This window comes from Bos mutus, chromosome 11 (assembly GCF_027580195.1).
Source record: "Bos mutus isolate GX-2022 chromosome 11, NWIPB_WYAK_1.1, whole genome shotgun sequence".
Classification (NCBI taxonomy): Eukaryota; Metazoa; Chordata; class Mammalia; order Artiodactyla; family Bovidae; genus Bos; species Bos mutus.
This window is the reverse complement of record NC_091627.1, coordinates 9,116,362-9,137,744: the sequence shown is the minus strand read 5'-3', so window position 1 is coordinate 9,137,744 and position 21,383 is coordinate 9,116,362. Positions and strand designations below refer to the sequence as shown.

General features: G+C 47.2%; 1 protein-coding gene across 9 annotated transcripts in view; it reads left to right on the top strand.

Annotated features, from left to right (window-relative positions):
* Nucleotides 1-21,383, top strand: part of RALGPS1 (Ral GEF with PH domain and SH3 binding motif 1) — a 302,552-nt gene that overhangs the window by 99,887 nt on the left and 181,282 nt on the right. For 7 of the 9 annotated variants that reach the window (XM_070378968.1, XM_070378974.1, XM_070378973.1 and 4 more), the window contains exons 6-7: nt 3,497-3,580; nt 19,009-19,098. In XM_070378968.1, coding sequence (XP_070235069.1) covers nt 3,497-3,580; nt 19,009-19,098 — 174 coding nt within the window. The remainder of the gene's footprint in view (nt 1-3,496; nt 3,581-19,008; nt 19,099-21,383) is intronic. The other 2 variants (XM_070378975.1, XM_070378972.1) reach the window with 1 other exon arrangement.

Sequence of the window (21,383 nt, the reverse complement as noted above, 5' to 3'; positions counted from 1 at the left end):
AGAGGTTTGAAGATACAGGTACCAGAAAAGGCATCAGAGCAAGAGCTCTGAGCAGGGAGGGCAAGGGAGCCAGAGCCCAGAAGATGGGGCCTATGAAGACAGGACCTGCCTTCCACTGAAGCCCGAGGAAGGGAGAGGAGGCAGCTTATTTAGTGGCAGAAAGTTTCTCCCGGATAAACCCAGGGCAACAGCCGCATGATGGAGGAGAGCTGCTACAGGAGGCTGGGAGGACTGACCGGGTTCTTCCTGTCCTTTCATGTCCAGTGGACCTCGGCAGACAGCTCAGAACCAGGGGCAGTCTGGGCAAGACCAGGGCCCCACGCAGCCCGGGGACAGCAGCCTGGCTCTCCAGCATGGAGGCTACAAGGGCCTTACTAGCCTCAGCCCAGCCCCTCGTCTCTCTTCCAGAACCAGCCCCGTCTCCTCTGGTCAATTTTAACTGAATTATGCTCAAATCAGTTCCGTAGCGTAGACCTTTTTTAGGCACTAGTGACTGGAAGAGTGTTGCTCTATTACTTCACATTTTCCAAACCCGCTTCACACAGATGGAATCTCTTGTATTCCAATAAGGCCAAACACAGAAGAGGAATGGTGCCAAAGAGGCTGGGCCCAGGACTTGTTTTAGTGCAGTTAGAATGGTCTTATTTCGTTTGACATCTTGATAAATCTCTCTGCACCAGATTTGGGAGATTTCAGCCGTGAGGAAGGCTCATGCCCTGTGCATTCCCCAGATGAATCCGCTGTGAGCCAGGCCTGTGCCCTGCATGTCCTCTCCTTTGTCGGGCTTTGTCTCTCTTGGTCTCCACCAGAGTTCTGTGGAGTTAGTCTCAGCATCCTTCTCTTCCTCCGTCTCGATGAAACTGATGCCGGGAAAGTGGTCCCCAAGGAAAAGAGTGACAGGCTTGGGATTCGCAGCAAAGAAAGGACTCTCTCTCTTTTATCAAGGGATCGCTCAAACATAGTGTTTTACCCTGTTGAGGTTTGAATTCTGAATGTGACATGTCTTGTAGCATGAAAGGGTCCAAGAATTGCACATAGTTGTTATTTATTTATTTATTTTTAAAATTATTTATTTATTTGGCCACGCTGGGTCTTAGTTGTGGCATGTGGGATCTAGTTCCCTGACCAAGGAGGGATTGAACTCAGACCCCCTGCACTGGGAGCACAGGGTCTTAGCCATGGGACCACCAGGGAAGTCCCTGCATTCAGTTTTTAAATCAAGTTCTTAGGAATGTTCAAATCAAGCAAATTTGGGGCAGATGTGTTAAGTACCTGCTTTGGTTCCTGCCTGCATGACATCAGCAAAATGAAAAAGAAATAATGGTAGATTTTTGTTAGTAATTCAAGACAGCAGTGAGAGCACATGTAGAATAAAGAAGGGAGTGTTTGGAGTTAAAGTCATGTCTGACAGCACGTGGCCGATGCTGGGAAGAGGAGTGGGGCGACCTTTATCAAGTAATTGCTGCATACCAGGTGCCCTGTGTGTGCTTTAAGCTCACTTACCTGTTCTCAAGATGGGTAAATATATCATCATAGCCATTTCAAGATGAGAAAATTGAGGTTCTTCTCAGAATGCAGCTGATATGTGGAGGGCAGACTCTGACCTCGGTCTGTCTGTCAGGTCCACACTGCTCCCTTTGAGAATGCCTTCCTACACGGTGTGAAAATAAGACCCAAGCACTGAATTAAACGAGCACTTACAAACATGCGATGTGCACCGCCCCCATGGATATGTATATAACTTCTGTTTATTAAAGAGTTCAGGAAAAAACAAAGAGGGGAACAGTCACCAGCAATTGGGCAACAATCAGTCCTTGAACATCAGTTTTACAAATTCTCTTTTCTATCAGATTATAGTCCATACATTTCAGAGATGGCTTTAGGAGAGAAGGAAGAGAAGCTCTTGCCTTCACAACTATACTTCAAAAGGGCAGTGATGCACATCTGCAGACTGATGGAAGCATGTGTTCTAAAGTGGGTGGTGGGAGGGCTCAGTGGCGCAGAGGTGGGTCAAGTATACATTTGGAAAGAAACCCAGATATACATTTCAGAGCAAGGAGAATCATGGTAAACAGAGGTAAACTCTGCGGCTCAGACTCATGTCTACTTGTGAAAAGAAAGGGAACAGAATGGGGGCCAAGGCTTCCCTAGTAGCTCAGCTGGCAAAGAATCCACCTGCAATGCAGGAGACTCAGTTAGATTCCTGGGTCGGGAAGATCCTCTGGAGAAGGGATAGGCTACTCACTCCAGTTTTTTTGGGTTTCCCTGGTGGCTCAACTGGTAAAGAATCTGCCCGCAATGCGGGAGACCTGGGTTTGATCCCTGGGTTGGGAAGATTCCCTGGAGAAGGGAACAGCTACCAAATTAATGGACTTCCCTGGTAGCTCAGCTGGTAAAGAATCCTCCTGTAATGCAGGAGACCTGGGTTTGATCTCTGGGTTGGGAAGAGCTGTTGGAGAAGGGATAGGTTTCCCACTCCAGTATTCTTAGGCTTCCCTGGTGGCTCAGCTGACAAAGAATCCGCCTGCAATGCAAGAGACTCCGATTAGATTCCTGGGTTGGAAAAATCCCCTGCAGAAGAGAATGGTGAATGGCTACCCACTCCAGTATTCTGGCCTGGAGAATTCCATAGACTGTATAGTCCATGGGGTTGCAAAGAGTCGGACACGACTGAGTGATTTTCAGAGCATTCATTCAGGAGGATGAGTAGTACTGAGCCCTCTTCTTCTTTATTAAAACTGATATGGTGAGAATTCTGTGAGATAAAAAGTGAGGCTTCCTGTTCTCTGCCCACACATAGCGGGGGTTCTTGGTACCAGCCTCACTGATAGGTAATATTTAGGTCATTTGATTCTTCAAATTATAATGCTAAACTTGCTAGGAAAAAAGAGACAAGGCTCCTGAAAGAGATATTAAGGGCACCTCTCCTCCTGCCCCTCTTTGCTTGTGTGAGAGATAGGAGAGGCCAGCTTCAGGAAAGAATCCAAGGTCATCCAAAATATTCTCTGATAGCAATGGGCTTGGCATGGGATGTTCTCTGATTCCAGGAATGGAGGATGTCCCTGGGCCAATGAGAATCTTCAGCCAAATTTTAAGTTAGCCCTGGGAGGGGGTGGTGAATCCTGCTTATTATAACATTATACCCTCTATCAGACAGTCTTCAGTAAGAAGGGACTTCTAGTCCCAGGGAGCTGGCAGAGTGGCCTTGTCGGGTTGAGAATAATTTGGGCACAGAAGTCCCGAGAGATGTGGCTGGGGTTGTGGAGATAAGTAACCTGCTTCTCACCCTCGCCTCTGGGGGTCCCAGGATGGCCCTCTGCCTGTGGACCCAGCCCCTTTCTCCAGAGGAGGAGGAGACTCTCCCGCACCCTGGGAGGGCACAGATGGCCAAGGTTTCAGCCCTTCCCCACCTCTGGGCCCACCTTCCAGGTAGATGCCCGTCTGTATTTGCATCCTCATTGGAATCACTGTTTGAAATTGACTCTGTGCTTCCTAGGAACTAGCCAGCTGTGGATGGAGTAAGAAGGAGAAACATAGTCTCGCCCCCAACGTCGTGGCCTTTACCCGGAGGTTTAACCAGGTAAGAACATCCCATGCACATGCGCGTGCAGATAGTAATCTGTTGTCCCCCGTAGGCTGGGAGCCCCTCCAGGCTTCACTCCCAGGCGCTGGCCCGAGTCCAGACCCCTCTTCCTGAACCCCCTACCTTTATCCGTGCTTGTGCTATCACAGTCCTTTTTCACACAACAGATGGAATTGAACACATCTTGTCTGTATCTAAATCATTTCAGTGGCTTCCAGTTCCACTGAAGCTGAGGTTCTCTGAGTACCTTAATGTGCTCTGCAAGGTCCTGCACGGGGGTCTGGCTTCTGTCCCCTCCTCCGACCTCATCTCATCCCTCCCCTCTACTTTGTGGGCTTTGGCCTTCCTGGCCTCCCCCCTCTTTCCTGCTGCATCACGTCTCAGTCCCATGAGGCCCCCATTTGTGCTCTTCTCCCTGTTCAGCTCCTAACTTGATCTCAGCCAGAATGTCACCCTCTCCAGGAGTCTTCCATGAATCCCAGCCGGTGTAAGGGCTCCCCGTCACATGTGCCCTCATTGCTCCTCTGGGTCTCCGTGTGGCCCTTTCCCCGTCTGGCCGAACTTTGTGTAGCTCTTCAGTCTCCATCTTCCTTGCCAGTCTGTGGGCTCCCTGAGGGCAGGAACTGTGTCTTGTTCATCTCTGCTTCCCCTACCACCTTACCCAGTGTCAGCTGTATTCAGTAAGTATGTGTAGCGTGTAAGAATGAGGTGCTCAATAAATGCTCCTCGAATTGAATTTCTCTGAGTTCCTGATGACCTGGTCACTGGCCCCACCCATGCTACTACTACAGACCGGCGAGGCTCACTCAGAAGCTTTGCTCCAGGTATGAAGCTGCATCCCCACCTAAAGGAATGTTATCAGAGACTTGGACCAGTCGAGCCAGGGGGTTGGGGGCGCGGGCTTCTGATTGCTCAGACAGACCTGCCAGAACATGATCTTCGGTAGAAAGTACCCTGCAAGACCCCCTTGAATAGACCAAACCTCCAAATGGGACTGTTGACAGCCTTTCCTCTTTGTTCTGTTTTTCTGGTTTCAAATGAGGACAGTGGCCTAGAGGTTGCACAGCCTACGTGACTGGAGCCTGGAGTGTTGGGCCTGGGATCCCTTTGGGCCTTCCCTCCAGCTGGGCCACCCCTCTCGGAAATGCCGGGTGCTATGCATCACCATTATTCAGCCTCTCCAGCCTCAGCTGGCTACCACCCCGAGCACAGCGGGAGCCCTCAGAGAGGCACCAGCTTGTAGTCAGCTGATCAGGGCTGGAGTTCACGTTACCGTTGTTTTATGAGATACAGTAGGAACTACAGAAGGCCTAGCTGCATCTGTGGTAGGGACTGTACATCGTTTGTTTTGAAAAGAGAAATTCTGAAGCCTTTTGTGTTTTTGTGTGTGTTTTTTTTTTTTACTCTTTATTTTCAAAATCTTTTCCTTTTCAACTGAGCTTAGTCTTTTAAAAACAACCAGATGTGTACACACTATCAGGGGATTCATAGTTTCCTTAGCAAAACTATTTGGAAGCCAGCCGAGTCCCACCTCTGATCAGCCACAGTGGTCCCGGAGGAGGGCCACTGGGGGCTCTGATGTAATCTGCTTTGCACGCGGAGGCCAGGTCAGCTTGGCAAAGGGCAGTGCGGCTTGTTCTGCAAACAGTTGTTTCGTGTCCAGCTCGGACCAAGCGGGTGAAGCAAGCCAGAAGTAAAGCTGCCTTTTCCCAAACAGGATGCTCTGAGAGATGGTCTTACTGCCGGCCTGTGAGCCGCTTAGAGAGCAGTTCCTAGACGTAGCCCTGGTACCAGCTCTGGCTTGAAAACTGGCCCATGGCCAGGCTGTCAGCCACCAGAGCTGCTTTCCCTGAGATGAACTGATTGGTATCCATCCCCTCCTGGCCAACTTTCATATGTGTCAACCAGGCTGCTCATCAGACTCCAGCTAAAGGCAAGCAGGTCACTTACCTCTCTGAGCCTGTTTGCTTATCTGCAAATGAAAATCATAGTAGTACTCACTTTGCACAGTTGTTTCAAACATTAAATGAGATGATCTAGGTAGAGCTCTTAGCACAGTGTCTGTGTCTAGTAGGCATTCAAGCATTTTTTGGCCAGGGCGGGGAAAAAGAAAGATTAGCTGATTGGAAGGAGGTTGCTGGGGAATCTGAGGCTCCCTGTGGCCAAATCAGAGCCAGTGCTCTGGTCAGCCCCGGAGGACGTGGCTGCTCCTCCATGGGGCCTGCATCCCTTAGCATTTGTTTATGGAATGGCTGGGACGGAAGAGCTGGGCTGAGTTCCCTAGGGGTCTGTTATGGGCCAGGCCTGTGTCTTGGCCCCAGGGAGTTTATCATAAAGCCAGAAGTTCTCAACCCTTTTTGAATCATGGGTTTTTGTTTTTTGTTGAGAATCTGATGTATCACCAATGAACCTGCCCTTAGATAAATAGGCACATGTATACATTTGCATTTAAGTGAGTGCATTTAAGTTAAGTGACTGGATTTTCTGCTGGCCCCCCACAGCCCCCGAGTTTTTGCATGAATACCTTAGAGGACAGCAGGCTGAGAAGCTGTGGTTGTGTGGAATCCAACAGACTGGAGTGTGCATCTTAGCTGTATGACCTGTTACGTGTATGATCTTGACATGTGTTTCAGCCTCTGACCTTCCTCATTTATGAAATAGGAAGAATCATTTCAAGTGGTTTTTGAAGATCAGATGAGAATCATGGATGTAAAAGGTTTAGCTCAGCACCTGACACACAGTAAACAAATCAAATTAGCTTTAAAACAGGTGGTACCATCATGGGCGGAGAATGCAATGGCACCCCACTCCAGTACTCTTGCCTGGAAAATCCCACAGACGGAGGAGCCTGGTAGGCTGCAGTCCATGAGGTCACGAAGAGTCGGACACGACTAAGCGACTTCACTTTGACTTTTCACTTTCATGCATTGGAGAAGGACAGGGCAACCCACTCCAGTGTTCTTGCCTGGAGAATCCCAGGGACAGGGGAGCCTGGTGGGCTGCCGTCTGTGGGGTCACACAGAGTCGGACACGACTGAAGCGACTTAGCAGCAGCAGCAGCGTCATGGGAGCTACAAGCTGAAAGGAAGGTTAGTTTTGGGCCCAAGTGCTGGTGGTAGGGTGGGGATTGTGTCCTGAAGATGAAGAATTTGGAAGAAATGGACAGGGAATTGGGAGAACTTGGTTCCAGTCTAGTCTCTGCTGCTAACTTGTTCTAAGGCCTGGACAAGTCCAAGTGTGGGTCATAAGATCCTTACATATTAGTAGGGACTGGACAGGGCAGAGGTTCTCAACGCTTTGCCCGGGAGGGTGGCTTTCACTCTACTCAGGACTGATATATACACATAGTTCCTAATGACGGAAACCCCTACTGGCTCACGGAACAAATCCAGGGAGAGGTTAGACTTAACGTATTTCCGGGGGGCCTCAGGCGGTACTGCCGTCTCCACCTGGAGGTCCCGCTTTCCTCTGCGCCGGCTCCCCACAAGCAGCTTCCTCCTCTCTGGTTCCCGGCAGCTCCCTGTGAGGGCAACTCCCGCAGCAAAGACCTGCCCCTCTTCCACTCCATGTCCTGGACTGGAGACTCCGGGTTGATGGCCGTGGTTTGGATCCTCTGCTGTGCACCCTGACCTCATGGCCCTGACAGGAAACAGGAGGCCCTGGCTGGCCAAGTCTCAGAAGCAGGCCTTCCGGTGGAGGCAGGGAGTGAGACTGGAGGACCGGCAGTTCCTCCAGGAAAGTCGGTGCTCGGGCAGGAAGTGGCTGAGAGCGATGGCAGGGCCCCCACAGACCCTCTTCCCTCTTGCACTCTTCCATCCTGCTCGGAGCTTTCCTGCTGATACCCCATCACTCTTCTAACTGCCCGCTTCCCCCCTGCCCCCAACTCCCGTCATTAGCCTAACCCCTGAATGTTCCCACTCCTCCTTGGCTTTAATCAAGACTCTTAAAAAAAATGTTTATTGAACACTTCGGCTCAACTCACCTGAGTTAGACACTGTACTGAGCATTTAACCTGCATTTGATTCTGTTTTCACAAAGCCCACTGAGGCTGATATTTTAAACCCATTTTATGAATGAGAAAGCTGAGGTTCTGGAAAGTGAAATAACTTGCTCAAAGTCACATAGCTGGTGAGTTTCTCTGTTGAAAGGCCTCCCCTATTTTTCTGAACATGACTCCAGTAGATCCCCCTGGTTCTTCCAGACCTCATTTATCACAGAGCTGGGAGGCAGTGTTAGCATTTTCCCTTCCAAAAGCTACTTCCAAACAACTGTTCTTTCCTCATTGTATAAACCCACTTTCATTTGAGGCTCATTGCTTCTAGTTACATTCATTTATTTATTTAATAGGTATTGACTGAGCATGTCCCAGGCTCTGTCTTTGGTCCAGGGTGGTCAATAGTAAACTAGATGTAGCCCTTGCTCACAGTCTAGCTGAGGAGACAGAAGTAATGGAGGGGCTGACAGTCCAGGAGAATCAGCATTAGGATGGGAAAACCAGAGGAGAGGTGTGGGCAGTAGGAAGGGAGGCCAGGAGACTGGATTGGAGTCTGTCCCATTCATCCAGGTGAAGAATAGAGATGTGAAGTGGCCGGACTCAACAGAATATTGAGACCAAGTGGTAGCTCTTGGTGATTGATGAGACGTGGAGGGAGATGACAGGGAGGTGCAAGGAGGGCCCCTTTGGTCCTTGGCAGCATCTCTCTTTGAGATAGTAAGCACAGAGGAGGAGCAGCTGTGAGGGAGGAGATGAGAAGGGTTTGGATGTGTGAGTTCAGCTGTGCAGCAGGTATCAGATGTTTGCGTCTGGGAGTCAGGGGAAAGATTCAGCATGGAGATGCAGGTATTGAATCAGCCGCATCCGAAGCACAGGAGTGGATGGGATCACCCTGGGAGCAAGAGAAGTCCCTGTGAGAGTGGGAAGGGCAGAGGAGAGGGGGCTGAGAATGAGCAGCCCGGGGATGAGAAGATCCCCCAGAAAAAGTGGTGTTTGGAAATCAGGGTCTCAAGGATATGGGGATGCTACAGAATGGGTCAGTTAAAAGGACTGGAAAGAAAGTCTTAGCAGCACGGCGGTGGTGAGCTCAGCAGGAGCTGTTTTGTGGGGATGTGAAATAGAAGCTGGGCTGTAGCAGGCTGAGCCATAGGAGGTGTGAGGGAATGGAGAGAGCAGATGTAGGCGATGCTCCCAACAAGAAAGATGAGGAGTGGCTGCAGGGACTGAAGACGTTCAGGGAGGTAGTAATAGTCCTTTTTTCTTTTCAGCGGAAAGAGCTTTGGGGATGTTCTTATTTTGAATGAAGGGAGCCAGTAGGCCAGGAAAAATTAAAGATGAGAAGAGAGCAGGTATACGTAATGAAGTGAAGTTCCAGCAGAGGTGGGAGAGGCCGGGACCTGGGCACCCTGCGTTGTAAAAGGCGAGTCTGCAGAAAGGAAAGATACAGACACAGGTCTGCTTGTAGGTGTGGTGCGAGGAGGTTCGTGGCTCCTCTTTCCTCATGGAATTGGAGGTGAAGCTGGGGACACAGCAGGGAAGCTTGAGGGAGCTGGGGAAAGCTTGAAAAAACCACCCAGGGAAAAGAGAAAACTGACCCTGGAAATATAGAAAGACTCATGGGTAGAGCCAGTGGACCAGATAAAATAGAGATTGTGGCTTTTAAAGTGACCCCAGGGCATGAGGGTGGATGGTTTTATTCTAGTTGCACTTGGCAGCCAAAAGAAAGGGGCACAGGAAGGTAAGTGGTTGGATCCATCCACAATTAGCAAAGCAGATTCTTTTTGAAGGACCCTAGGGCAAGGGACTGAAGTGACAAATGATAGAGGATCTGTCTGCTTTTAAGAAGGGAAGGGTTTCCAGGGACTCCAGAGTCTGGCGAGAGGGAAGGGTGGGCACAGGGCTGGGGGTGGACTCAAGGAGAAAGTAAGGACTAGAAGGGTTAAAGGTTATGGCCCGAGACTGGAACTTCAGGTCTCTGATGCAGGGCAGTCCTTGGTAATTAGGAGAAGGAGGTGACTGGAGTGGTGGGTGGTAATAGCTGCCGAAATGATAATGTGACCTTGAGGCCATGGTCTCAAGGTGATGGTCTTAGGTGATATTGAAGTTGCCCAAAGAATAAGGCAGGATTTGCTATGGAGAGGAAGGTGGTGGTCCAGATGCTGATCTACCTGCTATCTCTAAAGCTTCACTTTTCCAGACTCTGAAAAAAAAGGGGACGCATATATATGTAGCCTTTTCAGACTGTCTTTTCACTTAGCCACATGCATTTAAGATTCATTCATGTATTTTTATAGCTTGATGGCTTTTTTTTTTTTAAGTAAGTACTATTCAGTGTTTGGATTTACCAGTTTGTCTATCCATTCATCTATCAAAGGACTTCCAGTTTTTTATAATTATGAATAAAACTGCTATAAACATTTGCATGTTGTTTTTTTTGGTGTGTGGACATAAGACTTCAGATAAACTGGGTGAATACCTAGGAGTAGTTACTGGATCCTGTCTGTGCCATTTTGCATTCCCATCAGCAATGAAGGGAAGCTTGTGTTGCGTCATATTCTTGCCAGTAATTGGTATTGTCGTTTTTTAAGAAATTTAAATTAAAAGTTTAAACTAGAATGGCTCAGTTCTGATAGGTGTGTGATAATCCCACTTTACTATGCTTTATCCAACCACTCCTAGACAGTTATGCCTGGACCTCGGTGCCCCACGTGAAGACTGGGATGTCACAGTGATCAGAGGGTCGGAGGGTGAGGGGAAAGAAAGCATGTTATACAAGGATCAGAGGAAGGATCTAGGAATGTGAAGACTTGGAGAGGAGGTAATTAAGGTTTTCAGGTAATTGAGGGGTTCTTATGGGGAAACGGACTGAATAGAACCTATGGGGCCTAATCAGTAAGTGCAGGGAGCAGGGGATAGAAGTGGGTAGGCGGTTGCTTTCTCCTGATACAGGGTGGTTCCCTGCCCATGGAGGCTCAGGCAGAGACCAGACAGTGTTTTATTGCAGCGCCAGAAATCTAGTGGTGGGAGCAGGGAGAGGCTGGGACCTCTGCTTTCCCATCTTACTCCAGGTTTCTAAGGAAACCATGAGTGGGCTTATTGAGAAATTTGGAGCAAAAGTCACTTTCTTGTAAGAAAAGATAGCATTCTAAAACCTGGATTTTTCTTTACTTTATGCTTTGATTGTTTTCATTTGTGGTTGATTAGCTAAAGCTCTTTGTGTTCATAACTGTTCTGCTTTATTCACTTCTAATACTGCTGTGAAAATTCCCAGAGGATATCTTAGTCCCCAGTGCCTTAACTCCAGTGCTAGCTCTACCACCAAAACAGTAATCGTGATCGTAATAGCTTATGTGTTTTACAAGCTTACTAGCACCGTGACCAAGAGGCATTTATTCCATGTGTGCATGGACTGATTCAGCAGTTGAAAATGAATTAATGTAATCCACTGCATTAACAGGCTAAAGAAGAAAAAGCATAACATCTTATCAGTTGACCCAAAAAAAGCATTTGACAAAATTCAGCATGCATTCATACTACAAAGAAACTCTCAGCAAATTAGAAATAGAGGGGCAACTTCCTCAACTTGATAAAACACATCTACGGAAAACCCTACAGCTGACATCATACTTAACGTTAAGACGCTCGATGCTTTCCTTTAAGACTGGACGTGCTCTTTCACCATTGCCATTTAACATCAAACTGGAAGTCCTTGCTAGTGCAGTAAGACAAGGGAATAAAAAGATACTCAGACTGAAAAGGAAGACTAAAACTGCCTTTATTCAAAGATGACATGATTAGGCCTTCCCTGGAGGTCCAGTGGTAAAGCCCACCTCGCAACGCAGGGTACCTAGTCAGGGCACTAAAATCCCACATGCCTTGGAGCACCTAAGCCCACATGCTGCAACTGTTGAGCCCTTGCACCACAGTGGACGATCTGTGCTGGAACTAAGACCCCACGCAACCAAAATAGGTAAATAAAAATATTTTTAAAAGGATGACATGATTGTTTGTGCAGAAAATCCCAAAGACATCTATTTTTAAAACTTCTGGAACCATAAGTGAGTATACCAAGGATTCAGGGCACAGAATCAATATAAAAACGTCTCTGTGTACCAGCAATGAGGAATTGGAATTTGAAATTAAAAAATAACACCACCATTTACAGTAGTGTGTGCACACACACACACAAGGAATACTTAGGTATAACTCTAACAAAGTACGTACAGGTTCTATATGTGAAAAACTATAAAACCCTAATGAAGTCAAAGTAGATTGAAATAGATATTCTGTCTTCATATATTAGAAGACACGTTATTAAGATTTCAGCTTGTTCCGTAGACTTGTTCCATTTTCTTGATCTGTAGACTCAATTCAACTCCAGTCAAAATCCCAGCAAGCTGGGCTTCCCTGGTGACTCAGTGCTTAAGAATCCACCTGCCAACACAGGAGACACAGGTTTCATCCTTGATCTGGGAAGATCCCACAGGCCACGGAGCAATTAAGCCCGTGAGCTACAGCTATTGAGCCTGTGCTCTGAAGCCCAGGAGCCACAGCTACTGAGCCTGCATGCCTTAGAGATGGTGCTCTGCAATGAGAGAGGCCCCCACAAAAAGAAGCCCACGCACTGCAACTAGAGAGTAGCCCCTGCTTGCCACAACTAGAGAAAAGCCCGAGCGGCACCAAAGGCCCAGCACAGCCAGCAGTAAATAAATAAATAAACTTATTTTTTTTTAATCCCAGCAAGCTATTTCATGTGCTGTGTGCCGTGCTCAGGTGCTCAGTCATGTCCAACACTTTGTGACCCCATGGACTGTAGCCCGCCAGGCTTCTCTGTCCACAGTATTCTCCAGGCAAAAATCCTGGAGTGGGTTGTCATGCCCTCCTCCAGGGGATCTTCCCAACCCAGTGATTGAACCCCCATCTCCTGAGACTATTTCATAAATACCAACAAGCTGATTCTAAAGGTTATATGGAAAGGCTAAAGCCTTAGAATAACCAGAAAAAGAACAAAGTTGGAGGACTCACTCTGCTTGATTTCAGGACTGATTGTAAAGCTATAGTAATTGAGACAGTATGGTACTGGCAAAAGAATAGATACCTAGGTCGATAGAATAGAGAGCCCAGAACTAGACCCAGACAAATATAGGCAACTGACCTTTGACAAATGCATGAGGGCAGTTAGTGGAGAAAGGGTAATTTCTTGAACAAATAGTACTGAAACGGTTGGAAGTACTTTTGTGTGTTTGAAAAAATGAACCTGCAAGACTTTAGGCCTTCCGTAAAAATGAAATAAAAATTGACCATAGACCTAAATGTAAGACACAGAACTATAAGACTTAGGAGAAAACATAGGAGAAAATCTACATGACTGTTGGTGATGAGTTATTAGATATAACATCAAAGCTCAGTCCATGAAAGAAAAGAATTGGTAAGCTGGGCTTTATTAAAATTAAAATCTTATATTTTGCAAAAGACACAGTTAGGAGAATTAAAAGACAAAGCACAGCCTGGGGAAAATATTCATGAAACACACATCTAATAAGAGTTGAATCCAAACTATATTCTTAAAACTCAACAATAAGAAAGCAAGCCAATTAAAAAAAGGGCGAAAGATCTGAATAAATACTTTACCAAAGAAGATATACCAAAGGCATATACACATATGAAAAGATGCTCAGCGTTATTTGCCATTGGGAAAATGCAAAACACTACAACCTTTTAGAATGCCTAAAATACAAAAAGAAAAAAATCCTCCAAGCCAAAAAAACAACAAACAAAAACCTACACCAAACCTGGCAATACCAATTCTCGGCAAGTATTTGGAGCAATATACACTCGCATTTGCTGCTGGTGGGAATGAAAAAATGGTACAGCCCAGAAATCGCATTCTTCGATATTTATCCCGTTTATTTGGAATCTTGAGTCTACCTGTACACATACACGCAGATACACACAGTTGTTTATAGCAGCTTTGTTTGTAATGGTCAGACACTGAAAGTAACTAAGATGTCCCTCAGTAGGTTAAAGCATAGACAGATTGGTAAATTCATACAATGGAATAAATAGTATTCATTCAAAAAAAAAAAGGAAAGAATACACTCTCAAGTCATAGAAAGTCATGGAGGAATCTTAAATACATATTACAAGGTGAAAGAAGCCAGCCTGGGGAATTCCCTGGAGGTCCAGTGGTTAGGACTTTGTGCTTTCGTTGCCAAGGGCACAGGAACTAACATCTTGCAAGTAGCCCGATGTGGCCAAAAAAAGAAAGAAAAGTAGTCTAAGAAAGCAACATAAATGTGATTACCTACCCCATTTTTTTAAAAAAAAGTTCGGGAAAATGTTGAAAAAAATTCTGCAAAAGGTAAAACTGTAGAGATGGTAAGCAGATCTGTGTTTGCCAGAGGCGTGAGCAGGGGAGAGGGTTGAGTAAGTGAAGAGCAGGGGGATTTTTAGGGTGGAAACTGCTCTGTACGATGCCATGTGTTGGGTACACGCTGCTGTGCATTTGTGGAGACACATAGAACTTGACAGCACTAACAGTAAACCTCAGTGTACGCAGATTTTAGAAAACTCATTGTGGAGATTGAGGGGTCCTAGGATGGAATGTAGGTACCCACTCCAGTGTTCTTGCCTGGAGAATCCCAGGGACGGGGGAGCCTGGCGGGCTGCCGCCTATGGGGTCGCACAGAGTTGGACACGACTGAAGCGACGCAGCAGCAGCAGCAGCAGGATGGAATGTAGAACATAGCGCATGAGCCTCACTGGATTATAAATGTATGAAACAACCACGATGAGAAGGGTGAGGGGAGAAGGTGCAATCCTAAGAAACTCTGGAATTGAAGGGAGCCTGAGAGACTAAAGATGAAAGGACCTGTATGTAGTCTTACACTCTAGTAAAGGTGTTTCCCAAATGGGGATGGGCAACAATTCTGAAGCCATTATGCGTGGACACTGGAACTGAACAGTTAAGGAATTGGGTGGCAGATGGCGGGAACCCGGTTTCTCCCACCTGCTGGAGTGGGAAGTTACAGGCAAACAGGAGGAGAAGGCTAGAATGATCCATATGGTGATGGATTAGAGTTGGAGACATTAGTGTGTGCTCATTTAGTTTAGTATAGATACAGATGGTTAGATATAGAAATGTTTATAGGCATGTGTATATACAAGAGTTAGTACGTGCACAGGCACACACACACACACACACACACACACACACCTCCTTGCTCTGCCATCTGAGAGGACCTAGTAACAGTGATATCTCAGTAGCTCAAGCGTATATGCTCCCAGATTTTGGTTTCTAATTCCATTATCTAATAAAAGGAACCAAGGCTCCTTGGAGAAATGGCTGGTTTCAGACTGGGACAAGAAATGTACAGGATGAACCTGTAGCATTTTTTAAAGTTAATTAATTAGTTAGTTAATTAATTTTGGCTGTGTTGGGTCTTTGTTGCTGTGCTCTGGCTTTCTTTAGTTGCCATGAGCGGGGACTATTTTCTAATTGTGGTGCACAGGCTTTGTTGCCCCGCAGCACGTGGGATCTTCCCAGACCCCATGTCCCCTGCATTGGCAGGCGGATTCCTCACCACTGGACCACCAGGAAAGTCCCGTAACATCTTGTAGTTGCAGAGAGTAAAAAAGTGCTCAAACCAACCAACCAGTGCTGAGGGCATGTCAAAGCCAGCTGTCAGTAGCTGAAGCTGCAATGGCTTTGAGTATGAAATAAATAACATAGTTATAAAATAAATAACATAGTATCATAACCCAAAAGTATAAAATAAGTATTCATGAGTCCCTTTAAACAAATGATGGAATAAATAAATGGAGGTGACTAGACAAACCTCCTATGCAGAAGAATTCCAAATAATCCTTGTAGATAAACTGTCTCTTTCCTTCCATGACAACTTTCTTCCAAAGTGTGAGGTGATGGTGTTACTTATGCAACCTACTCCCTGTTGGTGGGCCTGTTCCTTTGCTTTATAAACAGTGCTTCGGAGAACTGGAAAGCACATATCCCTTTACATTTCTATATTTTTGTAAGATAAATATTCTAGGGAGATTATAACTTTAACGGCTTGAGAGACATGTTCAAGTTGTTCTTCAAAATGGCCCTTTAAGTTTTATAACCTCCCTCCCAAACAGCGTATAAGAGCACCAGTTTCTCCACACTCTTGGCACACTGTATGACTCACAAAGGGGTGATGCATTCACTTTGATATAAGAGACCTTTTACTAACCAAGAGTTAGAGGACAGGTGTCCCGATAGAAAGGTGGCTGGAGGACCAGAGCACATAGTTCACAGGCAGATAGTACAAATGGCTGATAAATGTTTGCAACAAAAAGCTGAGAAAAAAAGTGCAAGAAAAAAAAAATGTTAACTGAGAAATCATGAAAGAAATGCAGAATACGGGCAATAAGATGTTAGTTTGTCCATTATGTTAGTAAAGAAAAAAAAAGAACCGTAATAACTGATCTTGGCTCGTGTAAGGGAACACAACTCTGCTTCAACTTTGATGGATCAACAAAATAAACCTTGTGGAGGCCAAGTTTTTTTAATACATACTTCTGAAAAAAGGTACACATATTTTAATTCACCCCACCTTGAAAGAATTTATCCTCAGATCTTCATTAAAAATGTATAAAGATATATGTATAATTATATATATATATGTGTGTGTGTGTGTGTGTCTGTCTATCACAGCAAAAGAATTCGAAATAAGCTACCCAGCAGTACGAGGTTCCTTAGAGATGAGACAGCCCTGAGATGAATCACTTGGCAGCTACTAAAAAAAGAGTCAATATTCTTTTTCTTCATTTATTTTGCATTTTTAAAAATGTGATGTCCTTATTTATCTTTGGCTGTGCTGGGTCTTCCTTGCTGCGCCCAGGCTCTCTCAGGTTGCAGCGAGCAGGCTTCTCATCGTGATGGCTTCTCTTGTGGAGCACAGGCCTAGGGCACGCTGTCTTGGCAGTTGTGGTGCCCGGGCTTAGTTGCCAATGGCATGTGGTATCTTCCCAGACCAGGGATCGAACCTGTGTCCTCTGCATTGGCAGGTGAATTCTTAACCACTGGACCACCAGGAAAGTCCTTGATAGTCTTATTTGCTTATAAACACCCTTGTGATAGTATGATTAATATATACCAGTTTAACTGAAAAAGAGAAACAGGTTCTATGACTAGAAGGACATATGTTCTGTGACATGACAGGACACATATCACAGTGTTTATAACAGGGGGTCTGTATGTGAGAACGATCTTGCAAATGGCTTCTGTCTTTTGTGCTTATCTCTGTTCCTTTGTTTTCTGCATTAAGCTTCTCTTAAATTTTGTAGTTAAAAACAGAATTATAACAGTTTAAAACTATGCTGATTCTCCCTTTGAAATGCCCTTCTCTTTCACTTCTTCCCCCCATCTCCTGCAGCATGGCCCTAGCTCGAACCTGCCATCTCTCATTTAGACCCTCATATCAGTTTCCTGATGGGGGTCCCTGCCCCTACAAAAGGGTCTAGGCTGTCATCCCTGTGCTCAGAAGCCTCTGGAACTCTGCCCATGCAGCACAGTGTCCCCTTGTTGCTCCTGACCCCGGCAGTCTGGCCCTCGCTTCCCTTCCCTTCTAGCTTCAGCTTCCCTCCTACCCACCCCCACCCCTACCCCCCCAACCCCCCACCATGGGGCACCTACAACACCAGTCCTGTTGGCCCACTCAGCTCTCCCTGGTCTCCTTACCTGCCGAAGGTCTGCCGATCTCTCAAGGTCGACCTTCTCTAGGAAGCTGCCTTCTGTCATTGCCTTCTGCACACTCCAGTTCACTTGGTCTGAACGTCTTAATGGCCACAGCCACCAGCTGCCTTTTAACACAGTGACTTCTGGAGGATCCTGCCTCCTCCGGTATCCTCTGTGTCAGGCAAGGGCAGACAGGTCTGGGACTCACAGTGCCTGGAGCACATAGTAAGGGCTTTGTGAAAGTCTGCTGAACTGAGCTGATCCAGAGTTGCCTCTGCACACCATGTGCTGCAGATCAGAGCCAGCTCTGCCATATTCTGTAATTAAATATGTGTAATTTTTTGGCACATAAGCATCTATTAAATTCTACATATAAACGATCATACTTGAGATTTATGTGGCATAAAAGTATGCATGTATTAAAATATAAGGTTTATGGGCATATCATTTAGTATCAAGAAAATCTTTCTTCCGTAACCGGCTAGTAAACATTTGAGTCTGAACTTAATTTTAGGCAGTTCCTTGGAAAAAATGATTCTATGGAAACCCAGGCATGTCCTGGGGGCAACCACAGATGATTACGGAGAGAAAACTTTTCTATAATATTCCTGCTTAATATAAGAAACCAAATTCTGATTCTTGGTTAATCCTTTCTTGTTTTCTCACTGAAAAGTTAACAGTATTTCAGTAAAGAGAAGGCATGTGGTCGCAGCAGTAAACACGCCTTGTTAACTCTGGAGTATTCCTATTTGATTCTTTGTACAGTGTAGAGGTTTTAGATGCCTAGTTTTCATTCCATGCATCCCCTGCACTCTGTCCATCTCTCCTTTCTTTGCGGTGCTGTTGTTGCTCTCTTGGGCATCCAGGTTTCACAAAAAAACTGTTCTTATAGTCGTGAAACGTAAACAGGAAGACAAACCACTGCCCAGTGTTTCTTGGCATGAAAGGCCTCCTGTTTCATTGAGTCAACTAGACACTGGTGGATGACTTTCTTTTTCCCACCAGAGGATTCAGGGCCTCGGGGATGGTCAAATGTGAATGATATTCTGAAGCAAAAGTACCAGTATATCCTTTTGGCATATGCTGTCTGCAGAAAAATGTGTCCTTTAAACTGCATTGCTTTACGGAACTTTGAGAGATGCTTTTGTATCACATAAATAATTAGGCAAACCTCTTCTGGAAAATTAAATTGGTTACAATTGTTCGTATACAGCTGAGTCCTTCTTGCCTTGGGTCTGGCTGGGAATGTGGATCTCATGGATGGTACTGCCAGCATGCATATCCCTTTGTCTGCCATTTGTCCATTCATCCATCCAACCATCCATCCATCCATCCATCCACCCATCCATTGTTCCTCCTGAGCAAGAATCCTGTCTGTTTCATCTCAAAATTCCCTTCACCTCCTTCAGGGAGACCCATGTGTCATGCAGGCCCAGGAGGTCCCCTGGACGAGGATGGACATACTTTCTGCTCTCAGCATCGCTGTGTGTGTTGGAGAGCTGGTGCTGACAACAACGACGCCCCCCCTCCACCGGCCCCTGCAGGGTTGGATGTCATAGAGAGACCCTGAACCTCCTCAGCCCTAGGGTGTGTTCTCCCCACCTCCTGGAAGTCCCACAGAAGTGGTAGGCAGGGCAAATTGGGTGGCCTGTCATTTAACAACGTTTTTGGTGTGTGTGTGTGTGTGTGTGTCTGTGTTTGACTCTCCAGGTCAGTTTTTGGGTTGTACGAGAAATTCTAACAGCACAGACTTTAAAAATAAGGGCAGAAATCCTGAGCCATTTTGTGAAAATAGCCAAGGTAAGCTGTTTTGTTATTACTTCTTTCCTTCCTGTCCTATCTCTTTTTGTCTCAGAAATGTGTTTCCTTGGTACTTCGGGAGCTAGTTCGCTCTGGACCTGCGGGGCAGGGTTCAGACCAGCGGCAGTGACCTGACTTCCCCAGGCAGAGACAGCTGCAGGACCAGCCTGACCGCCTGCGTGGCCTCCCAGCCCCTGTGTGCGCACAGGCAGGTGCCCTCTGCCCTGTGATTTTGGCAGCCAACCACCCTTTATAAGCTGGCCTTTCACAGACTCTCCCTGTGACACCAAGGGCTACCCCTGGGATCTGTTCCCCTCCTATTCATATCCAGGCAGTGCTGGTGGCTCTCAGCATCAGTGGTTGTGATACCATCACATCCTGCACAATTTGTCCCCAGTCAGCAGAACTCACCGCACCCCATCCTGCGCTCAAGGCCTGGCCTGATGACCTCTCTGCCCCACTCCCACCTCCCGACCCTGCTCAGATGGGATCAGTCCTGGCCAGTGTCTGGGCACCAGGCTCACGTCTCCACCCCACATTTCCCCTCCTCTTCCTTCATCTCTGCCAGCCCAGGATGCGATCCCATGGGCCTTCCTGGACCACACTCATCACTTAACACGGTCCTGCCAGCTCCTCCCAGTCCACCACCCCTGACCACAGGGCTTGCCTGCCTCAGCAGAACATCATTCTGTGTGGCTCACTGCCTGCTTCCTGTGTGTGCTGCTGTCTTCCCAGGCGGGTGCTAGGCCAGCTCACTTATATGCAGCCCCTCTCTGGCCAGGCCCCATAGAGGCTGCTGTACAGAAATAATTGCATTTGACACTCACATTATTATCATCCCATTTCCAGAGGAGGAAGGGGAGGCTTAGAGAGGTGGGTGTCCATGCCGAGGCCCTCAGAGTCAGTCGGAGCATGTCTCTGTTCTTCACAGCAAGGTTAAGTGCGTCCGGCTGTAAGTATGCAGGGGCACAGACACTTTTATGTCCTGAAGTACCTGGAACCGCGCTGGGCTTAGTGGTACTTGTTGCTGTCGATGAGTTCTTGCTGGGCCACGAGAGAAAGTGGGACAGAGTTCCAGCCCACCTGGTGCTTTCAGTTTGAAAGTTTACAGTCCCCACCTGAGGAGCCCGCAACGATTCCTCCTTAAGCTCTGCCATTTCCCGATGGCGGACCATCGTGCTGACGCTGTGTGCCCCGGGTGTGTCTGGTGTGAGCCTCTCCTTTCTCTGGGCCTTGGTTTTCCATCTATGCAATGAAAGGAGTGGATTAGATAATCTCCCAGAGGACCTTCAGCTCTGAAAGGAATCCTGTGACAAGCACAGCAATTCAGATACAAAGGATGAAAAGCTCCCTCAGAGGATCTATTATTACCCACAGGAAGCAGTTAGGGAGTGTTACAGATGTGTGAAATGCAGCAGTCACTAGTGCGGTAAGGGAGAAATCCCTGGGTAGGAACAGCTGTGAGAACCAGGCATAGTCCTCCTCACGTATTTGCTCATTTACTAGGTCCTGCTCTGTGCTGTCCTAGGCCCGAGGGCTGTGATGGTACAGCCCACTTCACCCCTGATGAGAATCCACTCTCATCTGCCCCTCTCTCACCCGGGACCGTGTGTTGTCTGAGAGCAGGGGTGAAGTGGGAGCTAACATCACAGCCCTCGGGCCTAGGACAGCACAGAGCAGGACCTAGTAAATGAGCAAATATGTGAGGAGGACTATGCCTGGTCCTCACAGCTCTTCCTACCCAGGGATTTCTCCCTTATAGGTGTGTCCTTTGGCAAGTTCTGCTTGACCAGAACCTGGCATCAGGAACAGCATACAGTGCAGTGTGGGCTGCCCGTTCTCCGTCAGGAAGACTTGGCCCCAACCCCTACCCCTTCCTCGTCACTTGTCGTGGGTGCTTCCAAGCCCTGGTGCCGCTCCCTCTAGTATGTCTTTCCTGACCATGCTCCCAAGTCTAGGAGGTAGAAACCCCCACCTGTGTGTTCCCAGGGCGCTGAGGAGATGTACAGGCTGCTGTGGGAACACAGGTTGGGGGTTCTGGTCAAGCAGGTTACATGCACAGCCCATGCAGCAGAGGCTCCTCGTTTTAAGTCTGAAGACGTGGAGGCTCAGAAGGCGTAGGTAACTTGCCAAAGGACACACCTGTAGTGGGAACCGGAGTTGGCCCCAGACCTCTCGGTCCCATGGAGCCAGCCGGCTACACAGCCTTCACTGACTCCCGAGAGTGAGAAGCGGAGCCCAGGTCCTGATCGCAGGTTTTTCCCCAGCGTAGAACCAAGAGCAGA